Raw genomic sequence first — 21,412 nt, forward strand, 5'->3', positions numbered from 1 at the left:
GAGATCGTCGTCAGTATTTCCAATCAGGATACTGCCCAGGTCTCATTCAATCAATCAGAAAAGTGGTAAGTTTTTATTGTGCTCGTCATCAACAACAAACTAATTATGTATAATTAATTCTGACTTATTTGAGGCTTACAGGAATTGTACATTATTGGTAACTACTCAAAATGTTTGTTAGCATAAAAAACTTACTTGGTAACGAGCAATGTAGAACTGTTGGTAGTATTTGTTAGAAACAGCCCGCCCACCTGAAGTAACGTAGTTGTTGATAAAGAATTAATTTCTCACTAAAATATTTGCTCAGCTGAGGTCTCGAATTCAAGCCACAACACTTAAATGCAACAAGGGTGTTTTTTCTTCCATTATTTTCTCGCTACTTCGACGACGAATTGAGTCAAAATTTTTACCGGTCTGTTATTTTATATGCATGTACATAATGCATAAAATAACAACAAATCTGTGAAGATTAGAGCTCAATCGGTCGCTTGATTTCGAGACCTCAAAATTCAAAGTCTGAGGTCTCGAAATCAAATTCGTGTAAAAATAATTCTTTCTCGAAAACTACGTCACTTCAGATGGAGCGGTTTCTCACAATGTTTTATACCATCAACCTCTTCCCATTACTCGTCACCAAGAAAGGTTGTATGCTAATAATTAATTATTTTGAGTAATTACCAATAGTGTCCACCAGTAGGGCCAACCAAGCACGGAACTGAGTTGCATATTTTGACATGAGATTGATTCACTGAGACAGCTGCATTGTCTAGCCCTGTCTCTCTTTAGAGCTCAGTGCAAATAAAACACTTGCTAGTTTTCATGGAACTCTTTTTTGGGAGGTCTTGGCTTATGCCATCTGATTTCTGTTTGGGAATTCCTTTCAGCCCCGTAATATATTGTTGCCTACATAGATGAACAATCCTAGTTAGATTATAACTATAATATATACCGAAAGAGTAAACTTATAGGTTTTTTTTTTTGTCCAAACTGTTTCGAAATATCAAGATGCGTAACTATTATGCGGCTGTTTCAATGGGTGAAATTATCCCTAATGCACAACATCGTTTTAAAGGATCCGGTACTTTTTCAAAATGTCCACAGATTTACATTAAACTTACAGGGTTTGAAGGTACTGATAGTGGAAAGCTTCCCTTCAAATATTAACTGAGACTGTGTAGTGCTGTGAGAAAATTAATGTGTAAAACAAGTCAGAAAAATAATTTTCGTCTAGAGAAGACGCAAATTATTTTAGCATGTACCATTCCATTAAACTAGTAATGATATTATACCAAAACCATGCTAACACTGAGACGAAAATTATTTGTTTTTACTCATTTCTCAAAAACTAGAGGCACCTCAGTTTATAGTAAAATTTCAAGGGAAGCTTTATACTATCATAATCTTCAAACTGTGTTAGTGTAATGTAAATCTCTGGACATTGTGTTTTGTGTTAGGAAAAAGTACATAGACCCTTTAAAACTCTTTGGGATTTTTATCCAGGGTTGTTTTTCAAACTACAAAAGCTGTTGGCAAGTTGCCAATAAGATTACAATTGGATAAGTCCCTTTATGAGCAACAATATTGCAAGAAACGGGAAAGTACCACATTGTGTTTTCAATGTTCAAGGTTCAATGTTCAATGAGTCTGGATACAGGCGCTCGGATGTTTCAATGTCTGTCTAGACAGTAGGGGTCATCTATGTCTCTATGACGAAACTGCCTCGTATATCTAACAACTAAAAAGGATCGGCAGAAACTATTTTTCCCACTAGTTTCAGTTCCCGCCAATTAATGTAAACAGTGACATCTGCATTGCTATTATATGCTTTCTGTGTTGGTAAGAACTCTACCATTAAATGTTTACATACTGGTGACATTGCCTGAAGTCACGGCATTTTGTTTACAGACGAGGATCGAGAAAAAACACCTTTGTTCTCTGTTTATTTCCCGGGCTATATCAATAGTTCTGGCACGAACACACTGGTACTTACCCTTCGCGAGCAAAATGTTACTCAATAATTTGTTTCTTTTCAAAAACTTGTTGGCAGGAAGCCAACAAAAGTCGGACGACGGCCTTGTTGTACCTCGTTCAACAACCTCGTACCTCGTACAACAACCTCGAAAACCATGCTTCGACACCACAGTATCAAGTACTCCTGTTACGTACTGCGCAGTATAGTATATACTAGCGGGATGCCGCGCTTCGCGCCTCAACCCAACTAGAAAGCTCTACGTAAAAATGCTGCAAGTGTAGCGTTGTGTACAGGGGGGGGGGGGTAATGTGGCTGGGCAGGGTCACAATACAAATCACTGTGGCAAACCACCCATCCTAAGTTAAGACGAATCTTAGTGCTTTGTGAAATCGTACACTTGTCCACTTTTTTCCGTTTCGGCATTGTCGGTCCCATCCATATTTTCCAGTTTCCAGCGGATCCCGATAGTTGTTCTTTCCCAGTCCCGTTTATATATCCCGTTTCATTAATTTTGTTCCCGTTCAGTTGATTATTTTCTGTCCTATATATTTTTCAAACCCCTTTGCTTTTTCCCCCTCACCAGCCTCGTTAATTTTTTTCCCCAACTCCCTGTCCCAACCGTGTGCCCCTTCCCTATCCCACTTCTAACTTCCCACTTCCCTATCTAACCCACGCCTCCGTGCCTCTCCCGTCCCCACGATCCCCTGAATTGGCATTCTTCTTTGCTTCCCACTGTTTGCCCATAACACATATTATTTTCCAGTTGCGCGCGGGTCCCGTTTGTGTTTTTTCCCGTTTTGTGGGCTTGATCCCCCCCATTCAGTTTAATATTTTCCTGTCCCATGTCCCACATCACGATAGTCCTTTTTTAATTTTGTTCATTCCCTACCCCAGCCCTGTTCATTTTCCCCGTCATTTCTGTTTTTGACGTCCCCCCCGTCCCCCGTTCCACAGACGTACCACTTTGTGCCCCTACGTCCTATCCCCGTCCAAAATCTAACCCGTGCCTCCTTCCCGTCATCCCGCCCGTGAATTGTTCTTTGCACTTTTTGCCGTCCCATAACTTCCCCTGTTCCCCGCGGGTCCCGCCAGTCAGGTGGTTCTCCGTTTCGTGTATGACGTGATCTAATAACCCCCACCAGCCTTCGTCCTGTCGTCGTGCCCCACCCCCCCCCCCCAATGCATTGTTCTTTACTGTATGTACGCGCGAAGTTACTGGACGCTCGCACTGTGACTGTGACATCACAAAGGACGCCTGCCCTCAACCCCCAAAGTTACTACACGCTCGCGCTTTGACTGTGACGTCACAAACAACACATGCCCCAACCCACGGGTACCCCGAAATTTACCCCCGGACGCATCGTTTTAGCAGGTTGCGGGCACCACTGGCAAAACAACAATGGCGGCGCCCATGCGATTTAAGCGTTTTTATAGTATAGATTAAAATATAGATGCGTTCCGTGAATTCAGAGCAGCGGCCGGTGCTCACGTTAAAGAGCCTTGGACAAGGCTACAATCCTGACCATATCTCGTTGGGCCCCCCTGTTCCCTTTCAATGTTGGCTCCATTTATGGCAAGCCATATGCCAAATAATTCGATAAACACTCTCGATAAACACCGTTTTTCGCTGATAGAGTTTATCGAGATAAACCTCGTTTATCAACTGATAAACATCTGGGAAGAATATTACAAATTTGTGTACTGTACAAGGTGGATCATGATCCACAGGGTCGTGTGGATCATGGCTCGGGTGGGTCGTTATAAGTCACCGCTGTTCAGAGCTCTACATCGAGTGCCAAATAGTTTTGCGCATGCGCGAGATTTTCAGAAAGTCCAACATTAGATAAATTATTCACAGCAGTGACCCCATCGCTGTTTTGTGCATGTTTCTATGACTTTAACGATGAGTTTTGTTGGCGTTTGTGAGTAAAATTGAATTTCCCTGATATTAAAACAATGTTTGTTGTAGAGGAAAATTATTATTCTATCAAATTATTCCGTTTATATAGCAGCAAACCCTCTGGATTAATTAAAATCAGTGGGATTCCACCAACGTCTTTCTGACGCGGCCCACATGTTTCACATACAAACTAAACAAACGCATACAATGCACAATGTTTATTACAGTTTGCACACGTCACAAAAAGCGACAATTGCCCAATGCTTGTGTACATTACTCTTGATAAAAATGCTTCACCAGAACGTCGTCATGTGTTATAAAAATAAACAGGGAATTGTTTTCAAAGGGTTTGCTCTCTCAATTTTGAGTGGAAAACATTAGTTGTTATATATTTCTTACGTGTGAGGTCTATTTCTCAACAAGAAAATTCACATTACGTAGATTTTGAAGGATCAATTCGACTCAAAATCCGACCATCGCAACTAACTTCATTGCATATTCATGTTTAGTTTTCCATCTTGGCTTTTAATTGGTCAAAAATCGCGATGACCCCAGATCGTTTTCAACGGTTGAAAGGCTATGTTTTGTTTACGATTTTGACTCAAGAGAGCGCTCGTCAACAACTTCGCACATGCGCAAAACTAACTGTCAGCGAGTAAGCAGCGGTGAAGTAGATTGCCAAAAGGGGTGGGGGTGTGACGAAGACCCCCCTTTTTTTTTTTTTTACCAAGACAGTAAGTGGGAAGGTCAAAGTGTAAGACTCCATAGTTAATAATATGATACGCTGTTGAGTATTAGTCCAATTTTAAGATCAGGTAGGAATTTGATTTGTTTGTTTATAGTGGAAATACCCCCCCCCCCCCATCGGTCAAGAGTCGTCTGCTACGTTTTAATCGTGTTCGAACTTGCTCTCAGTTGCCGGACCGGACAACAAAGACAACCGAGTGGAAGGCCCAATTGTATGTACGTAGGGTAAGTTTCTGTGGAGTAATACAAGTGCATTGCATTAATTCTATCCTTTGTTTCTAAAAATAAAAGAAGAAAAACAAATCTGTGGCACGCCACCACGAACCATTATTTGAGTATCAAATGTATACGTCGAATAATTGTTTTGTTTACTCTTTGTATCGTTGCATCCGCAATTCGGCTTTTTGACAACCATGTTTGCATTTTTAATAAACCAGTATTAAAGTAAAGTAGTATTAATAATAATAATACACCATTGTTTTTGCTCTTTTTTTAAGGTTTAAATATTGTGTACATTACAGTAATAGTATCATAATTGAATATATTTAAATACTTTAAACAGTGTTTATCAGATAAACAGAGTTAAACAGAGTTGTTCGCGATAAACTCTGTTTATCGGCGGAAAACAGTGTTTTTCGGCGAAAAACAGTGTTTTTCGGCGAAAAACAGTGTTTTTCGAGTGATAAACACAGTTTTTCTCGATAAGTGTTTATCAACTGATAAACATTGTTTATCGAATTATTGGGCAATTGGCGTCGGTGTAAAACTGTGTTTATCGACCGATAAACACTGTTTTTTGCTAAACAGTGTTTATCACTGAAAACAATTTGTTTATCGGCGAAAAGCAGTGTTTATCGAGATAAACTACGTTTATCAAGTGATAAACATAGTTTTTCTCGAAAACAATATTTATCGGTCGAAAAACCGTGTTTATCGGCGATAAACAGTGTTTATCTAATTATTGGGCATTATGGCTTGCCATATCCATTTGCCGATCGTCTTCTGAGTTACAGTCAACATTGAGCGATGGGGGGGGGGGGCAATGTTTTTTTTGTATTGTGAATGGGAAGTGCACAAGGAGTTGTTTTATAATATAACGTTGTGAATGGGTGGCCCAGGATTGTAGTACTACATGTATGTGTGTTGTTATCTTGATATTGTTTTCATGTGATATAATACAACTTATGATAATTTTAATTATTCTCTATCTTTCTCAGAGAGCTGGTGGACCATGGAGAGTAGGGAGTTGAGCAGAGGTAGGCACTATCTTGTCATGTTGTTATCTATCATTATTGCCAATATTGAAATGAAAAAACAGCGTGGCTTCATTTCAACCCACCTGTAGTTGTATCTTCTCATTTAACCTCTACTTGTTCTTGTATTACCTTTTAAAGTCATTCATGGTTTAGCACCAATGTACATTCAAGAACTCATAACCATGAAATCACTCTGTCGTCTCCGGAGTTCGCACAAGACCACACAATGTTGTTTCAACCATCAAGAAAATCAAGGGCTACCTTAGGTGATCGGGCATTTGTATACAACGGTGCTCCAAAACTATGTAATAATCTCCCTCCTTGTATTAGACAATCTTTTCAACACTTAAAGGCAGTGGACACTATTGGTAATTACTCAAAATAATTATTAGCATAAAGCCTTACTTGGTTACGAGTAATGGGGAGAGGTTGATAGTATAAAACATTATGAGAAATGACTCCCTCTGAAGTGAAGTAGTTTTCGAGAAAGAAGTAATTTTCCACGAATTTGATCTGAGACTTCAAGTTTAGAATTTGAGGTCTCGAAATCAAGCATCTGAAAGCACGCAACTTCGTGTGGAAAGGGTGTTTTTTCTTTCATAGTTATTTCGCAACTCCGACGACCAATCGAGTTTAAGTTTTCACAGGTTTGTTATTTTATGCATAATGTTGAGATACACTAAGTAAGAAGACTGGATTTTGACAATTACCAATAGTGTCCTGTCTTTAATGTTTTTACATGCAAATGGAAGATAACAACGCATGTGTTTATACTTCACCCATTTCATTCCTTCATGATCTGTTTGTTTCTTTTGTATTTTTTTCCCGCATTTTTTTGTATTTCTTGTAATGCGCAGTGGAGTATAATAATTACAGATGTTGCGCAATATAAATGTCCGTATTCATGTTTTATTCACTGATTCTTTTATACACGAAGTGTACGATGTAGAGCTTTCAGAGGTGTCCATTGGTAAAGTGGCGTCTTCGCTGCCCCCTTTGGACACGTGGCCTTGCGGGGGCACAGAAAACCCCTTTGAATTGGTTCGGTGCTTTTTGTGTCTTGACTTAATGCTGTATCACCTTTTTCAGTTTGTCGAGTGCTTTTTATAGACCATGTGAACCTTGTTTACAATAAGTGTGACCTCGTACATTCCTTCAGTATTCTGGCAGGCAATATACTACACTGGTCCTATACGGGAAAGTTGTCATTTTGTGTCATAATTTCCACATAAAACCAAGAGTTATGAAGTAAAAGCTGGTAAAGTTTTCAGATGTGCCCCCTTTAATCATATAAAAAGTTGATTAGAATTAGACATTGCAATCTCCATAAAATATACGATTTTTTATTTTCTTCCATTGAGCTGTGTACAAATAATGCTTGCAGGAAGTCCAGGCTCTGTGGGGTTTTTTTTTTTTACCAGCGACGTCACAGGTCACATCGTCTATATTATGTCAATTTCTTGTGAAAAGTGATGTCTTCTTTTTGGTTTAAAGTCACCTGGAAGTGGTTTTTTTTTTAAATAAAGCTTTTGTCACTAATATATGTGTTTTGATGAGTTGAATGTGAATAAACAGATAACATAAGTAAAAATAAGTTCTTATGTTATTGACAAATTTAAGAGTAGACCCCGACCCGAGAGGGCGCTGTTCGTGACGTCAATCGAGGCAGTCTTTGCCTGTAATGCGTAGAGCAAACACAATTGCAAAGTTCATGTACGGACTAAGTCGTGAGTTTGTACGTTTAAAAAAAAACAAATCAGTTTTTTTCCGGCAATGCCGACCAGGTGTATTGCTGCTGAATGCAGAAAAACACTTTTTTTAAATGTACCAACTCACGACTTGGACGTACATGTACTTTACACGTGTGTGTACTATACGCATTGCAGGCAAAGTCTGCCGTGAATGACGCCACAAAAGGGGTAGGCGGAGTCAGCCCCCCAAAAACAACTTTATATATTTTTTAAACATATAAATCGTGACAAACAATTACTAAAAAACATGTTTTATTGTTTGTAAGCATATACTCTTATGTTTGAAAGAAAAAAAATATATATTTCCAGGTGACTTTAAGCACGGGATATGGAATTTCATGTTTTGATATTATGATGTAGAATAAATGCATTCTTCATCAATGAAATAAATGACGAATATTCACATCCCCAAACCTACCGAGACTCATAAGCCAATTCTTCACTCGTAAGTCTTCTGTTTTAAATTGACTTGCTGTTTTATGTGTATTGTATTTAAACAAGTTTTGTTTTTCTTGCAGTTCGAAAGAAGAAGAAAAAGAGAAGACCCTCTGTACATCATGTTCAGAACGTTGATATATCGAATTGCTCAAACTGTTTCATTCAAGGTCTACATTTCGGTAAGTAAAAACAAAAATGAATTTCCACCATGAGAAGTTCAAACTAACCACGCTCGTTTTATTTGAATTGTCTGGGTACGTTTTGTAGGACACAGACCACAATGTCCAAAGATTGACATTAAAGGCAGTAGACACTATGGTAGTTACTCAAAATAATTATCATCAGAAAACCTCGTTATTTTGGTAACGAGTAAAGGGGAGAGGGTGATAGTATAAAACATTGTGAGAAACGGCTCCCTCTGAAGTGACGTAGTTTTCGAGAAAGAAGTAGTTTTCCACGAATTTGATTTCGAGACCTCAAGTTTAGAATTTGAGGTCTGTAAATCAAGCATCTGAAAGCACACAACTTTGTGTGTCAGGGCGGTTTTTGTTTCATAGTTGTCTTGCAACTCCGACGACCAATCGAGCTCAAATTTTCACAGGTTTGTTGTTTTATGCATATCTTGAGATACACCAAGTGAGAAGACTGGTCTTTGACATTACCAATATTGTTCACTGTCCAGTGTTTTTAAATTTACACAGTTTGAAGGTAATGATGGTAGAATCTTCCTTTAAAATGTGACCTCCAGAAGTGCGGTAATTTTTGAGAAATGAGTAAAACAAGTCGCGAAAAACCATTTTCGTCTCGGGAGGAGAAAACTATTAATTTGAACATAGTAAACGTATTTTCGTGACATTGATTTATTCATTTCTCGGTAGAAACTAGAGCACCTCAGCAAGTATTTAATGTAAACTTTATATTACCATTATCTTCAAACGGTGTAAGTTTAAAGGCAGTGGATACTATTGGTAATTACTCAAAATAGTTATTAGCATAAAACCTTTCTTGGTGACGAGTAATGGGGAGAGGTTGGTAGTATAAACCATTGTGAGAAACAGCTCCCTCTGATATGGCATAGATTTCGAGAAAGAAGTAATTTTCCACGAATTTGATTTCGAGACCTCAGATTTAGAACTTGAGGTCTCAAAATCAACCATCTAAACGCACACAACTTCGCCTGACAAGGTTTTTTTTTTCGTTAATTATTATCTCACAAGTTCGATGACCGATTGAGCTCAAATTTCCACAGGTTTATTATTTTATGCTTATGTTGAGATACACCAACTGTGAAGGCTAGTCTTTGACAGTTACCAATAGTGTCCACTGCCTTTAATGTAAAAATGTTGAGTTTATAATTACATTGTACTGATTGTTTTTGATTTTGTAGCTATTCATAAATTATTATTTCTCAATATATTTTCAATTGCAGTGAAAAAGAAAAAGGAGGGAACAATAAAGATCCGTGTCGATAATTTAAATGTTTTTAACTCTCCGGGAAGTATCATTCAATTTGGTCAGTTTTGCAACAATATGGTCATGTTCGGTGGTAAGTAATAATAATAATAATGATAATGATAATGATAATGATGAGGATGAGGATGAGGATGAGGATGAGGATGAGGATGAGGATGAGGATGAGGATGAGGATGAGGATGAGGATGAGGATGAGGATGAGGATGAGGATGAGGATGAGGATGAGGATGAGGATGAGGATGAGGATGAGGATGAGGATGAGGATGAGGATGAGGATGAGGATGAGGATGAGGATGAGGATGAGGATGAGGATGAGGATGAGGATGAGGATGAGGATGAGGATGAGGATGAGGATGAGGATGAGGATGAGGATGAGGATGAGGATGAGGATGAGGATGAGGATGAGGATGAGGATGAGGATGAGGATGAGGATGAGGATGAGGATGAGGATGAGGATGAGGATGAGGATGAGGATGAGGATGAGGATGAGGATGAGGATGAGGATGAGGATGAGGATGAGGATGAGGATGAGGATGAGGATGAGGATGAGGATGAGGATGAGGATGAGGATGAGGATGAGGATGAGGATGAGGATGAGGATGAGGATGAGGATGAGGATGAGGATGAGGATGAGGATGAGGATGAGGATGAGGATGAGGATGAGGATGAGGATGAGGATGAGGATGAGGATGAGGATGAGGATGAGGATGAGGATGAGGATGAGGATGAGGATGAGGATGAGGATGAGGATGAGGATGAGGATGAGGATGAGGATGAGGATGAGGATGAGGATGATATATATATATATATATATCGCTTTTCACACCCGGAGGGCGTCCCCTGGTCACTGGGCCTTAATTCACTCCTTAAACCATCTCAGCTCCCTGGCGGAGAGTATGCAGCCTTCGCTAAATCAACCACAAGAACCATCTCTGCCCTCACAGGTGCCCATTTACCCCTGGTTGGAGAGAAGCAATTGTAGTTAAGTGTCTTGCCAGGGACACAAGCGTGTCACGACCGTGAAATTTATAAATAAATACCAGCCTTAAATAGATCTATGTATGTTTGGTAAAGACTAGGTAAGAAAAACAGCAGCTTTGGCCAGTGTAATTAATTTTAAAAAGGGATGCTGCAGTGAATAAAAAAAAAAAAAAAAAAACATTTTGCTGTTATTTTTTTCTGATATATGTATTGAACATCAATAAAATGTGTTTTGTTTATTCTCGACATATGTGACTTGTGTAATAAGCGAATAAGTCATGCCCCCACCCCTTTTTGTGGATTGTGACCGCCACTACCATCGACGTCAGTCGGGAATTCAAACATATCGTCGGCAAATAGAGTCTGGTCCAAAACTACACGCGCCTAGGTACCAGGCCACACAGTGCACACGTCTCTATATGCACACAGCCAGGGGGGCCCGACGGCTCTGGTTACCGACATGACGTCACGTTTATGCAAATGAAGGCTCCCTTTTAGGGGCGGGGTGGGTTCCCCTAATCTCTTGAAAACCATTTTAAAAATACTTGCGCATTTAATGAAAAATAAAAACAATATTTCAGGTTTAAAAAGTCATGTTTAATCGTTTTAATGAAAAAAGAAAGAAAAAAAAAACACTGCAGCCACCCTTTAAGAAACATTTCACTTCGAAATACTTCAATTATGGAAGAATTTATCACTTTTTTGTTACGCTGTCACAGTTTCTTCTATTGTTTTGATAAATTAGGTAAATTTAAAGTCACCTGGAAATAGGATTTGTTTTTCTTTCAAACATAAGAGTATATGCTAACGAACAATAAAACATTTTTTTAGTAATTGTTTGTCACGATTTATATGTTTAAAAAATATATAAAGTTGTTTGGGGCTGACTCCGCCTACCCCTCTTGTGACGTGCAAAGTACATCTACGTCCAAGTCGTGAGTTGGTACATTTCAAAAAGTGTTTTTCTGCATTCAGCAGCAATACACCTGGTCGGCATTGCCGGAAAAAAAATTCAACGTACAAACATTACAGGCAAAGTCTGCCTCGATTGACGTCATGAACAGCGCCCTCTCGGGTTCTACTCATAATTTGTAAATAACATAAGAACTGATTTTTTAAAACCTTAGTTAACTGTTTATTCACATTCCACTCATCAAAACACATAGTGACAAAAGCTTTATTTTGAAAAAAAAACCACTTCCAGGTGACTTTAACTTTATAATTTCTTTGGGGTTTTTAAAAGGTTGTTAGTGTTATTTTTGTTGTTATCTTTCTTTCTTCTTCAGGTGCTGATTCATTTGCTAATAACAATATGCATACAGGTAAGTTACTTAAAGCCATTACACACTTTCGGAACAGAAAAAAAAGATTCACATATAAAAAACAAATTCAAGGGTTTGCAGAAGGTAATGGTGAAATACTTCTCTTGAAATATTATTCCATGAAATGCTTTCCTTTTTGAGAAAACATTAAAACATCATCAATTCTCGATAGCGACAATTACGGAAGTATTTTGAACATATGTCATGACACGAAGAAACGTGCGGAAACAAGGGTGGGTTTTCCCGTTATTTTCTCCCTACTCCGATGACCGATTGAGCCTAAATTTTCACAGGTTTGTTACTTTATACAGATGTTATGATACACGAAGTGATGGCCTTGGACAATACTGTTTGCCGAAAGTGTCCAATGGCTTTAATAACGCTACCACTATAGTTTGAGTTAAATAATGTTCATTATTCGCTTGCTAACAAAACATTTTATTTGGTTGACCAAGAGTTGAATTTGTGTCTTGGCTGAAGATGACAATTATTGAGGGAAAAATCGTTTATTTCTTTCCTTTTCCTTCTTATAATACTAATTTAAATGTAAATTGCACGACGAAACCACCATGTTGTGTGGTTAGTTCAAAGGCTCTGGACACATGTCAAAGACCAGTCTTCTCACCTGGGCCCAATTTCATAGAGCTGCTTAACGGTAAGCAATTTATTTTTTGCTTAATGTAGCAACAATAATTGCTTAAACCATTCTACCCCCATGCTAAACTTACACCTATTTCACGAGCTTTTAAGCTCTGTTTGCTTAACGTAGCAAACAAACTTGCTTAGCGTAAACCTATTTCACGAGCGGTTGCTAGCTTAAGCACGTAAACTAACTGCGCGCGCAACATTTTACGAGTAAAAAGAAGAAGGTGTTGACAAAATGGCGAGCGAAATAAATGCGGAGTGGCGATAAAAAAGTCATCACTTTCTGTGCCTGATAGTATTAATGGTAACGGTTCAAATTGCCCCTCGAAAGATTTACAAACTTGAAAGTAGACAAGAAGATAATGCATTGTACAACATTTCTGAAGCATGTTATGTTACTCTCACACTAGAGAGAATATGCTAGCGAATGTGCTTACGAACGGAAATATTTAACAATCGCTCAAACATCGCAACATTCGCCACAAATTCACTACGTTAACAAGTCGATCTCCACCTCCTTACGAAGATCGGTCAATAAATGCTGCTCTCACTCGGCGAATATGCTAGCAAATATTCTATCGGAAGGAAATAATTGACAATCGCTTTAACTTCGCAACATTCGCCGTGTCTTCGTAAGCGTTGTTAACAAATTCGGAACGTTCACAAACTAATCCCCACCTCCTTACGAAGATCGCTCAATTTACAAACCGGTTTGTAAATTTCAGCGAATGTTGCGAGGACGGTCATTCGGCGTTATTTTCGTAAGCTTTTAATAACGTTGGTAAAGCGTGCGTCGTTTGTAACGTTCGTAAAGGCATTGGCAAGCGTTGGTAAGCATTCGTAACATATCTGTAAGATATTGGTAAGGAGATGGCCGACCGAGGACGATCGAGGGGTGAGACCGAGATGAAAATATTCACTCTCCAACCGCCATTTTGGACGAGTTCAACGCGAAATATTCATGTTCACAAATAAATTCACCACTCTGTGAGAGCAGCAATACGAAGCGCTTCCGTACATTCAGCGAACGTTGTGAAGACGGTAATTCGCCATCGATTTTCGTAAGCATTTGGTAAGCCATTGGTACTGTTGGTAAAGCGTGCGTATTATGCGTAAGATATGGGTTGTTCTAAAACCCCCTCGACCCCCACGACCCACGACCCCCTCGACTTTTGTGCATTTTTTCCCCTTTAAACCGAAATTGGCACTGTTCACAATCTCAGCCAATCACGCACACAATTTTGTATGCTGACGTCGACTATGCTTCATTTACCATGCATCCGCACATTACACAGCGTACGAGACACACCATACACACGTGGTAAAGCACGAAGCAAACTGCGCGTGATTGGCTGAGATCGGGACCTGTGGCAATTTTAAAAAACGCGCAATTACCATGCGCATCTCTTGGCCGACCCGAGCCTGAATAAAGATTATATCCAAGCTGGGAACCTGCGTTTACCGCCTGAGTACGATTGCGGGCTCCAGTCATGTGTACTACTTGCTCTATGCGTAGCTCGAGGTTGGAGATCAGACCGATCAAATGGCCCATGTTGTCTCCCACACCCCCCCCCCCCCCGGCCACACAGGGCCTACTGCTCGTACCGCCTGCTGTACGGCCAACGAGGGCAAGATCAGTGTGCACGTGACGTGCGGAAGCGGAGAAAATACTCAAATTTTATGCCAAGTGGCCTCATTTTGTCCTGGGGAAAATATGCAGGCAAAGAATATTACATTGGAAGGAAGTTGCGTCGCCTGTTATTTAGATCACACACTGTGAGTTCTAAATCGGGACTCGTGAATTCTACTTAGGCCGTTTATGAATTCCTTGTTGGGACCCGCTTCGAATACGGGGCAGACGAAGAAGGGTCGTGGGTCGTGGGTCGAGGGGGTCGAGGGGGTTTTAGAACAACCCGTAAGATATTGGTAAGGAGAGCTTTAAGGACGACATAGAACATAATATTATTATAAATAAAATCGCACCTTTTCGGCGAATTCGTCGCGAATTTTAAACATTCATATTCGCAAGATATTCGCCCAAGTGTGAGAGTAGCATAAGCAAAACAGAGGCTTTAAGGACCCTTTTTGTTTGCTCGCCGCTGTAAGCAAAAAACATTGCTTCACCAAGGCTATGAAATGAAGAAATTTCTAGGTGCGCCCGTTAAGCACAAAATCGACCGTTAAGCAGCTCTTTGAAATTGGGCCCCTGTGTATCTCAACAAATGCATACACTAACAAACCTATGAAAATTTGAACTCAATTAGTCGTCGAAGTGGCGAGAGAATAATGGAAGAAAAACACCATTGTCGCACAAGTTTTCAGATGCCTTAAATTCTAGACCTAGCTGAGGTCTCGAATTCAATTCAATTATTTTGTGAGAAATTACTTCTTTCTCAAAAACTACGTTACTTCAGAGGGAGCCGTTTCCTACAATGTTTTATACTATCAACCGCTCTCCATAGCTCTTTACCAAGTCATTTTTTTTATAGTAAATGCTAACAATTATTTTAAGTAGTTGCCATCAGTGTACATAAAACAGTTCAATGTGTGTATTGATTGAATGTGACTGTATTTGTGATTTTATTTATTTTCTATCAATACCCTTCAGATGCTGATAACCTTCCGATGTCGAATCATACAGGTAACTTATATTATTTGCTCATCAAATTAATACAGTATGGGTTACATTAAGCTACGCCCCATTGGTATGTATATTATATAAATAATGTTTCAGACAAAAAGTTACGTGATATTAAAGTGCCGATGCTTTGTTTGTCTCTATAATTTCAGGACGATTTATTGATTCTTATAAGAGTCAACGTTTGACACAATGATGTTGAATGTAAAGTTCTATTCGACACCCAACTTATACATGAAGTTATTATTTTGTGCTTGTTTTACAGTCAAGTCGTCACTTATGTCAAGCTGGAGTAGAGACCAAGTTCGATGCTGGATCATGAATATCAATCTACCAAGTTATGTTGCAAATCAGTTTTATCAAGAACATGTCAACGGTTTTATTTTACAGAAGTACAAGAAAAAGTGTTTGAAAAAAGATTTCCTGTTGTACAAGTCAAATTGGCGTCTTATTTTATATCTGAGAAAAAGTTGGTTGAAAATGGAAAAAGATGTTCGAGAAACTATTGGTTCGTCTGGTTCAAGAAATTTATCATTGCCTTCATCTGTTACGTATGACATGGTTAAAGCTAAAGAAAATATTCAAGACATAGTATTGCATTTAAATTCAAAGTTGAGGTCATTTCAAGATTCATTTACGGAATTTAATATTTCAGACTTAAACTATTTGCATCGCGGTGATTTACATGTTACGTCAGAAAGCTTAGAATCTTCTTTCGTTGAAATATTGAACACAGGAAAAAACAACTTAATAGTCGGCTTTATGAATGTAACACAAGGTACTTTATGTGACAACTTTATTGAACAATTTAGTGAAATATTAGGAAAAATCAAAGATACTGGTCTAACGAGTTTTATACTTGGAGAATTCAATTTGCATAACAGCTCGAGAAAGTTGCTTCTTTATGAGAAAAATATCATAGGTGCTCTGACAGATAATTTATTCTTCCGACTCAGAACTGAAAGCGCGTTTACAAGAAATTCAGTTATATTTGATGAAGTTATAACAAACAACATGGGTGTGTTTAGTTCTGATGACGGAATACAACATTAAAAACGAAAATAAACATTGCGAAGACGTGTGCGTTGTGATAATAGACTGGTAAGGGAAGTGTGCGTTGTAATAATCGATTGGAAAGCAAAGTCTATCGATTGAAAGCTACAAAAGCCAATACCTTTGGCTGTGATTTAAACAACTTTCACAGTAGCAAGGTTGACTCAGCCTTACATCCTTTCGGGGTAGTTAAAATGAGTACCATTCCAATTTTGGAGTGGGAAATAAAAATAATGCCGGTTTGGAAAGTTGAACTAACATTGCTCCTGTTATTCTGACGGAATACAACATTAAAAAACGAAAATAAACATTGCGAAGACGTGTGCGTTGTGATAATAGACTGGAAAGGGAAGTGTGCGTTGTAATAATCGATTGGAAAGCAAAGTCTATCGATTGAAAGCTACAAAAGCCAATACCTTTGGCTGTGATTTAAAAAACTTTCACAGTAGCAAGGTTGACTCAGCCTTACATCCTTTCGGGGTAGTTAAAATGAGTACCATTCCAATTTTGGAGTGGGAAATAAAAATAATGCCTGTTTGAGAAGTTGAACTAACATTGCTCCTGTTATTCTGACGGAATACAACATTAAAAACGAAAATAAACATTGCGAAGACGTGTGCGTTGTGATAATAGACTGGAATAGGAAGTGTGCGTTGTAATAATCGATTGGAAAGCAAAGTCTATCGATTGAAAGCTACAAAAGCCAGTACTTTTGGCTGTGATTTTAACAACTTTTACCGTAGCAAGGTTGACTCAGCCTTACATCCCTCCGGGGTAGTTAAAATGAGTACCATTCCAAATTTGGAGTGGGAAATAAATTTTAAAAAGATAACAGTACAGTTTGTCGATAAGATTGTTTTAGAGAAGCATAAACATTGAGCCATATACATACATTGTGAGAACGTTAAACCGAAGTCTATACCGATTCAAAGCTATACGAAGTCTACACCAATTATTCAAAGCTACGAAAGTCAATACCTTTGGCTGTGATTTTAAAAACTTTTACCGTAGCAAGGTTGACTCAGCCTTACATCCTTTCGGGGTAGTTAAAATGAGTACCATTCCAATTTTGGAGTGGGAAAGGGAACACAAAGAGAACTTGTTTGGAGTTGAACTATGATATTGTTACGCCTGTATTGGAGATGAATTATGCTATTGTGCCTGGTTTGTACTTGAACTATACTATTATGCCTTGTTTGTACTTGAACTATACTATTATGCCTGGTTTGTACTTGAACTATATGTTACGCCTGTTTCGGAATGTTGAACTATACTATTATGCCTGGTTGGAACGTTGAGCTATACTACAATTATGCATGTTTTGGAAAATGTAACTATTATATTATGTCTCTTTCGAAAGGAGAACTACAATGCCTATTTTGAAAGTTGAACTAATATGCCTGTTTTGAAAGTTGAACTAATTATGCCTCTTTGGAAAACTCTCGAAAAGCTGAACTGTGTATCTTTTTAAACAACTTGAAATTTTATGCTTCTTTATACAAATCTTTCTTTCATGTGGAAAAACTGAACAATCATGTCTATTTTGAAAAAACCAAAACATCACTCCTATTATTCTTGGGGAAAATGTGTCATTTTTTTTGCATTTTTAAAAAGAGAATCTTTGAATGTCCTTTTATAGAAGTCATTAATCAATAAACATATAATTATTTGAAAGACAAGAATTTGGTTTGCGGTTTCATTTCATTTACATCTGAATCAATATGGACACTTCGTTTTTGGTTCCTGTTTTGTCCTTTCGTGACCACCTCTATTTACAAACAAAAATTAACAGGAAAAAAAAGCTCAAGTGTCAATAAAACATTTACTTTTACTATAAAAACTAATGTGAGACTCCTATTAAAGAGTCTGGGTAATTTTTGTAACACAAAACACAATTTCCACAGAATTACATAAAACTTACATAGTATGAAGATAATGATGGTAGAAAGCTTCCCTTAAATTATAACTTGCTGATGTGATGTAGTTTTTGAGAAAAAGAAAATTGTTCAAAAATGTCCCGAAAATAAGCTTCGTCAAAGTTTTAGCATGTAAACACGTAATTGTTATGGTATTTTACCATAACCGAGTTATACGTTTTTACATGCAAATTAATTTTCTTCTCACTGAGAGTGAGACGAAAATGGTTTTTGTGACTTGTTTTAGTACTTATTTCTCAAGAAATACACAGCACCTCAGCAACAAATACATTTTAAAGAAAAAAGCTTTCTACTATCATTATCTTCAAACCTGAGTAAGTGTAATGTAAATCCGGGACATATATTGTTTTGGGTTACAAAAAGTGTCCAAATCATTTAAACCGTGTAAGTTTAATTTAAAAATGTGGATGTTGTGTTTTGTGCCATACAAACAGTCATTTTCGTGTGCTTTTGAATATTAGGCACAAGCATTGTGCACTGTAACTTTTGGGGATGTTCACTGGGTTGCACCCGTAAGCTCTTCGACAAAGAGTGAGAAAGCGCCCTCTTGCGGATTAATCATCAACAAAAGTAGCCTGAATATTAGACTGGTTCCGCGTCCTTATACGCAAGGTGTTGGCTTTAGTATACACATGTGCGTCGGGTTTAAATGAAAATTTCCAGAACGATGAAGGCCATGTGAAATGTTTCTAGGTTAAAGCTGATTATCTACGTGTGTTTTAACAGCAGATCTATGGCGTATTTCACAAGCCTTTCGATGTTCAGATGTTCAGGCTACCTCTGAACATTGAAAGGCTCACTTCGAGAAACGCGAATAACTCCAGGGGTCTATTTCATAGAGCTGCTTAAGCGAAAAATAGCTTGCTTATTTTACACATGTTACTGGCCAAAATGTCATACCATATACATTGCTTGTGACTGATATTTAGCTGTTGTTTACTAAATGGAGTCAGCCGGTTATCTGATTTTACTGAGCAAAGGTTTATTTTGCTTAAAGGCAGTCGGCACTATTTGAGCCAAGGCATCGGCTTGCGCGCCTAGCAGGATCCTGTCAGATGAACTCTTGACCGCATGTCCCATTCACACTTTTAGTACATACATAAGCCTGCATTGTAAATTTGTAAAAACATTATATACAAACATTATGGACAGGCAGCAGGCGATCGAAAGTTAGCTGATTAACATCAACTCAGACCAATCAACACCATGGAAATCTCATGTTGCCACTTAAAGACATTGGACACTATTGGTAATTGTCAGACCAGTCTTCTCACTTGGTGTATCTCAACACATGCATAACATAACAAACCTGTGAAAATTTGAGCTCGATTGGTTTTCGGAGAGTTGCGAGATAACTATGAAAGAGAACAAACACCCTTGCCACACGAAGTTGTGTGCTTTCAGATGCTTGATTTCGAAACCTCAAATTCTAAACTTGAGGTCTCGAAATCAAATTCGTGGAAAATTACTTCTTTCTCGAAAACTACGTCACTTCAGAGGGAGCCGTTTCTCAAAATGTTTTATACCAATCAACACCATGGAAATCTCATGTTGTCACTTAAAGACATTGGACACTATTGGTAATTGTCAAAGACCAGTCTTCTCACTTGGTGTATCTCAACACATGTATAACATAACAAGCCTGTAAAATTTGAGCTCAATCGGTCATCGAACTTGCGAGATAATAATGAAAGAAAAAAACACACGAAGTTATGTGCGTTTAGATGGTTGATTTCGAGACATTAAGTTCTAAATCTGAGGTCTCGAAATCAAATTCGTGGACAATTACTTCTTTCTCGAAAACTATGGCACTTCAGAGGGTGCCGTTTCTCAAAATGTTTTATACCATCAACCTCTCCCCATTACTCATTACCAAGTAAGGTTTTATGCTAATAATTATTTTGAGTAATTACCAATAGTGTCCACTGCCTTTAATTATAGGTAGATTTGTTGGTACACTTGCAAACAACTTATTCTGCCAGTGTAGGGAATTGGATACCATGAGTGGTTTGATTTTCCTCTTGCTTGAGATGTTTCTTGATGTTTCAGCGGGTTTTGTTTAGTGTGAATGGTCTTTACCGAAGGGTCTGGTACCAGCCGGTAGAGCATTAAATGTTAATACCAATAGTTATAATGATATCTGGGTTACCCCCCCCCCCCCTCAAAAAAAAAAAAAAAAAAAAAAAAGAAAAAAATCTCTAGATATATTAAAAAAATGTTGGCACCATGGCTTATTTAAGCCTCTGTACCTTTTTTTAAAGAATGCTCAGCTAAATGTTCAGTCACATGATTAGATTACCGTGAGTTGTGAATTGAAAAAGTGATTCAAACAAGGTCTTACCAAAATTGACAAATAAATGACTCAGTCTATCAGGGATTGTAGGCAAACTGAACAATTGGCATATTTCCACATATGATGTTGGTGTATTTGGCTGACCAGCCAGAATGATACGAACAACCCTTTTTGGTAACCTTTCAAGGGTTATGAGTTGTGTTTTAGTAAATCCAGAGTACCAGCCAGGACAGGCGTATTCGATAGTGGGTCGGACATATACAACATATACAGTAAACAGATCCTTAACAGAAATAAATAACCGTTTAAGCTGGCGTAAAACAACAGTCTACGGTTAAAATTACCACACATGTTGTTAACTTGGGAATCCCACTTGAAATTATTTCAAACAATCAGTTTGATTCATTTGAGAATCTAAAATGTCGAAGGTGGGCGGATCAAGTTGGGTATGTTGAAAACTGTTATTCATGTACAGGCATTTGGCGGGATTAAGTTTCATTTTATTCAGATCAGTCCATTGATTTAGGTCATTAAGCACATTTTGCATGTTGGAGCTCTCGTTAGGATTAGAGAGGGTCTGACTTAAAGTCAGATCATCGACATATATTTGTAATGTTCGACTGCTGGAAGATCAGGAACAAAATAATTGATCATTACTAAAAAGGCAATGGGCCCAGTTTTTGTCCCTTGGGGAACTCCAGCATGCAATCTCTCCCGAGCAGAAATATCACCCTTATATCTAACAGCCTGAAGACGATCTGATAAAAATCCACATAGCCAAGGAGTAAAAGTCACCTGGAAATATTTTTTTCTTTCAAACATAAGAGTATATGCTTACGAACAACAAAACAATTTTTTTAGTGTTTGTTTATCACGATTTATATGTTAAAAAAATATATAAAGTTGTTTGGGGGCTGACTCCGCCTATCCCTTTTGTGACGTCAATCGAGGCAGACTTTGCCTGCAATGCGTATAGTAAACACATGTACGTCCAAGTCGTGAGTTG

General features: G+C 38.2%; 1 protein-coding gene across 1 annotated transcript; it reads left to right on the forward strand.

The window, feature by feature from the left end:
• On the forward strand, positions 1–17,855 carry LOC139943005 (uncharacterized). Its single transcript, XM_071939819.1, has 7 exons — positions 1–65; positions 5,837–5,875; positions 8,145–8,243; positions 9,494–9,610; positions 11,805–11,840; positions 15,094–15,126; positions 15,389–17,855. The coding sequence occupies exons 2-7, from the start codon at positions 5,851–5,853 to the stop codon at positions 16,174–16,176; spliced, it is 1,098 nt and encodes a 365-aa protein (XP_071795920.1). The 5' UTR covers positions 1–65; positions 5,837–5,850; the 3' UTR covers positions 16,177–17,855.
• The last annotated feature ends 3,557 nt before the right edge of the window (positions 17,856–21,412 follow it).

Source organism: Asterias amurensis, chromosome 10 (genome assembly GCF_032118995.1).
Source record: "Asterias amurensis chromosome 10, ASM3211899v1".
Taxonomy (NCBI): Eukaryota; Metazoa; Echinodermata; class Asteroidea; order Forcipulatida; family Asteriidae; genus Asterias; species Asterias amurensis.

Excerpts from the sequence above, each read along its gene's own strand:
- LOC139943005 (XM_071939819.1), top strand. The coding sequence starts at position 5,851 with ATGGAGAGTAGGGAGTTGAGCAGAG. Across the intron at positions 5,876-8,144 it reads GAGTAGGGAGTTGAGCAGAG|TTCGAAAGAAGAAGAAAAAG; the intron begins GTAGGCACTATC and ends TTTTTCTTGCAG. Across the intron at positions 11,841-15,093 it reads TAATAACAATATGCATACAG|ATGCTGATAACCTTCCGATG; the intron begins GTAAGTTACTTA and ends AATACCCTTCAG.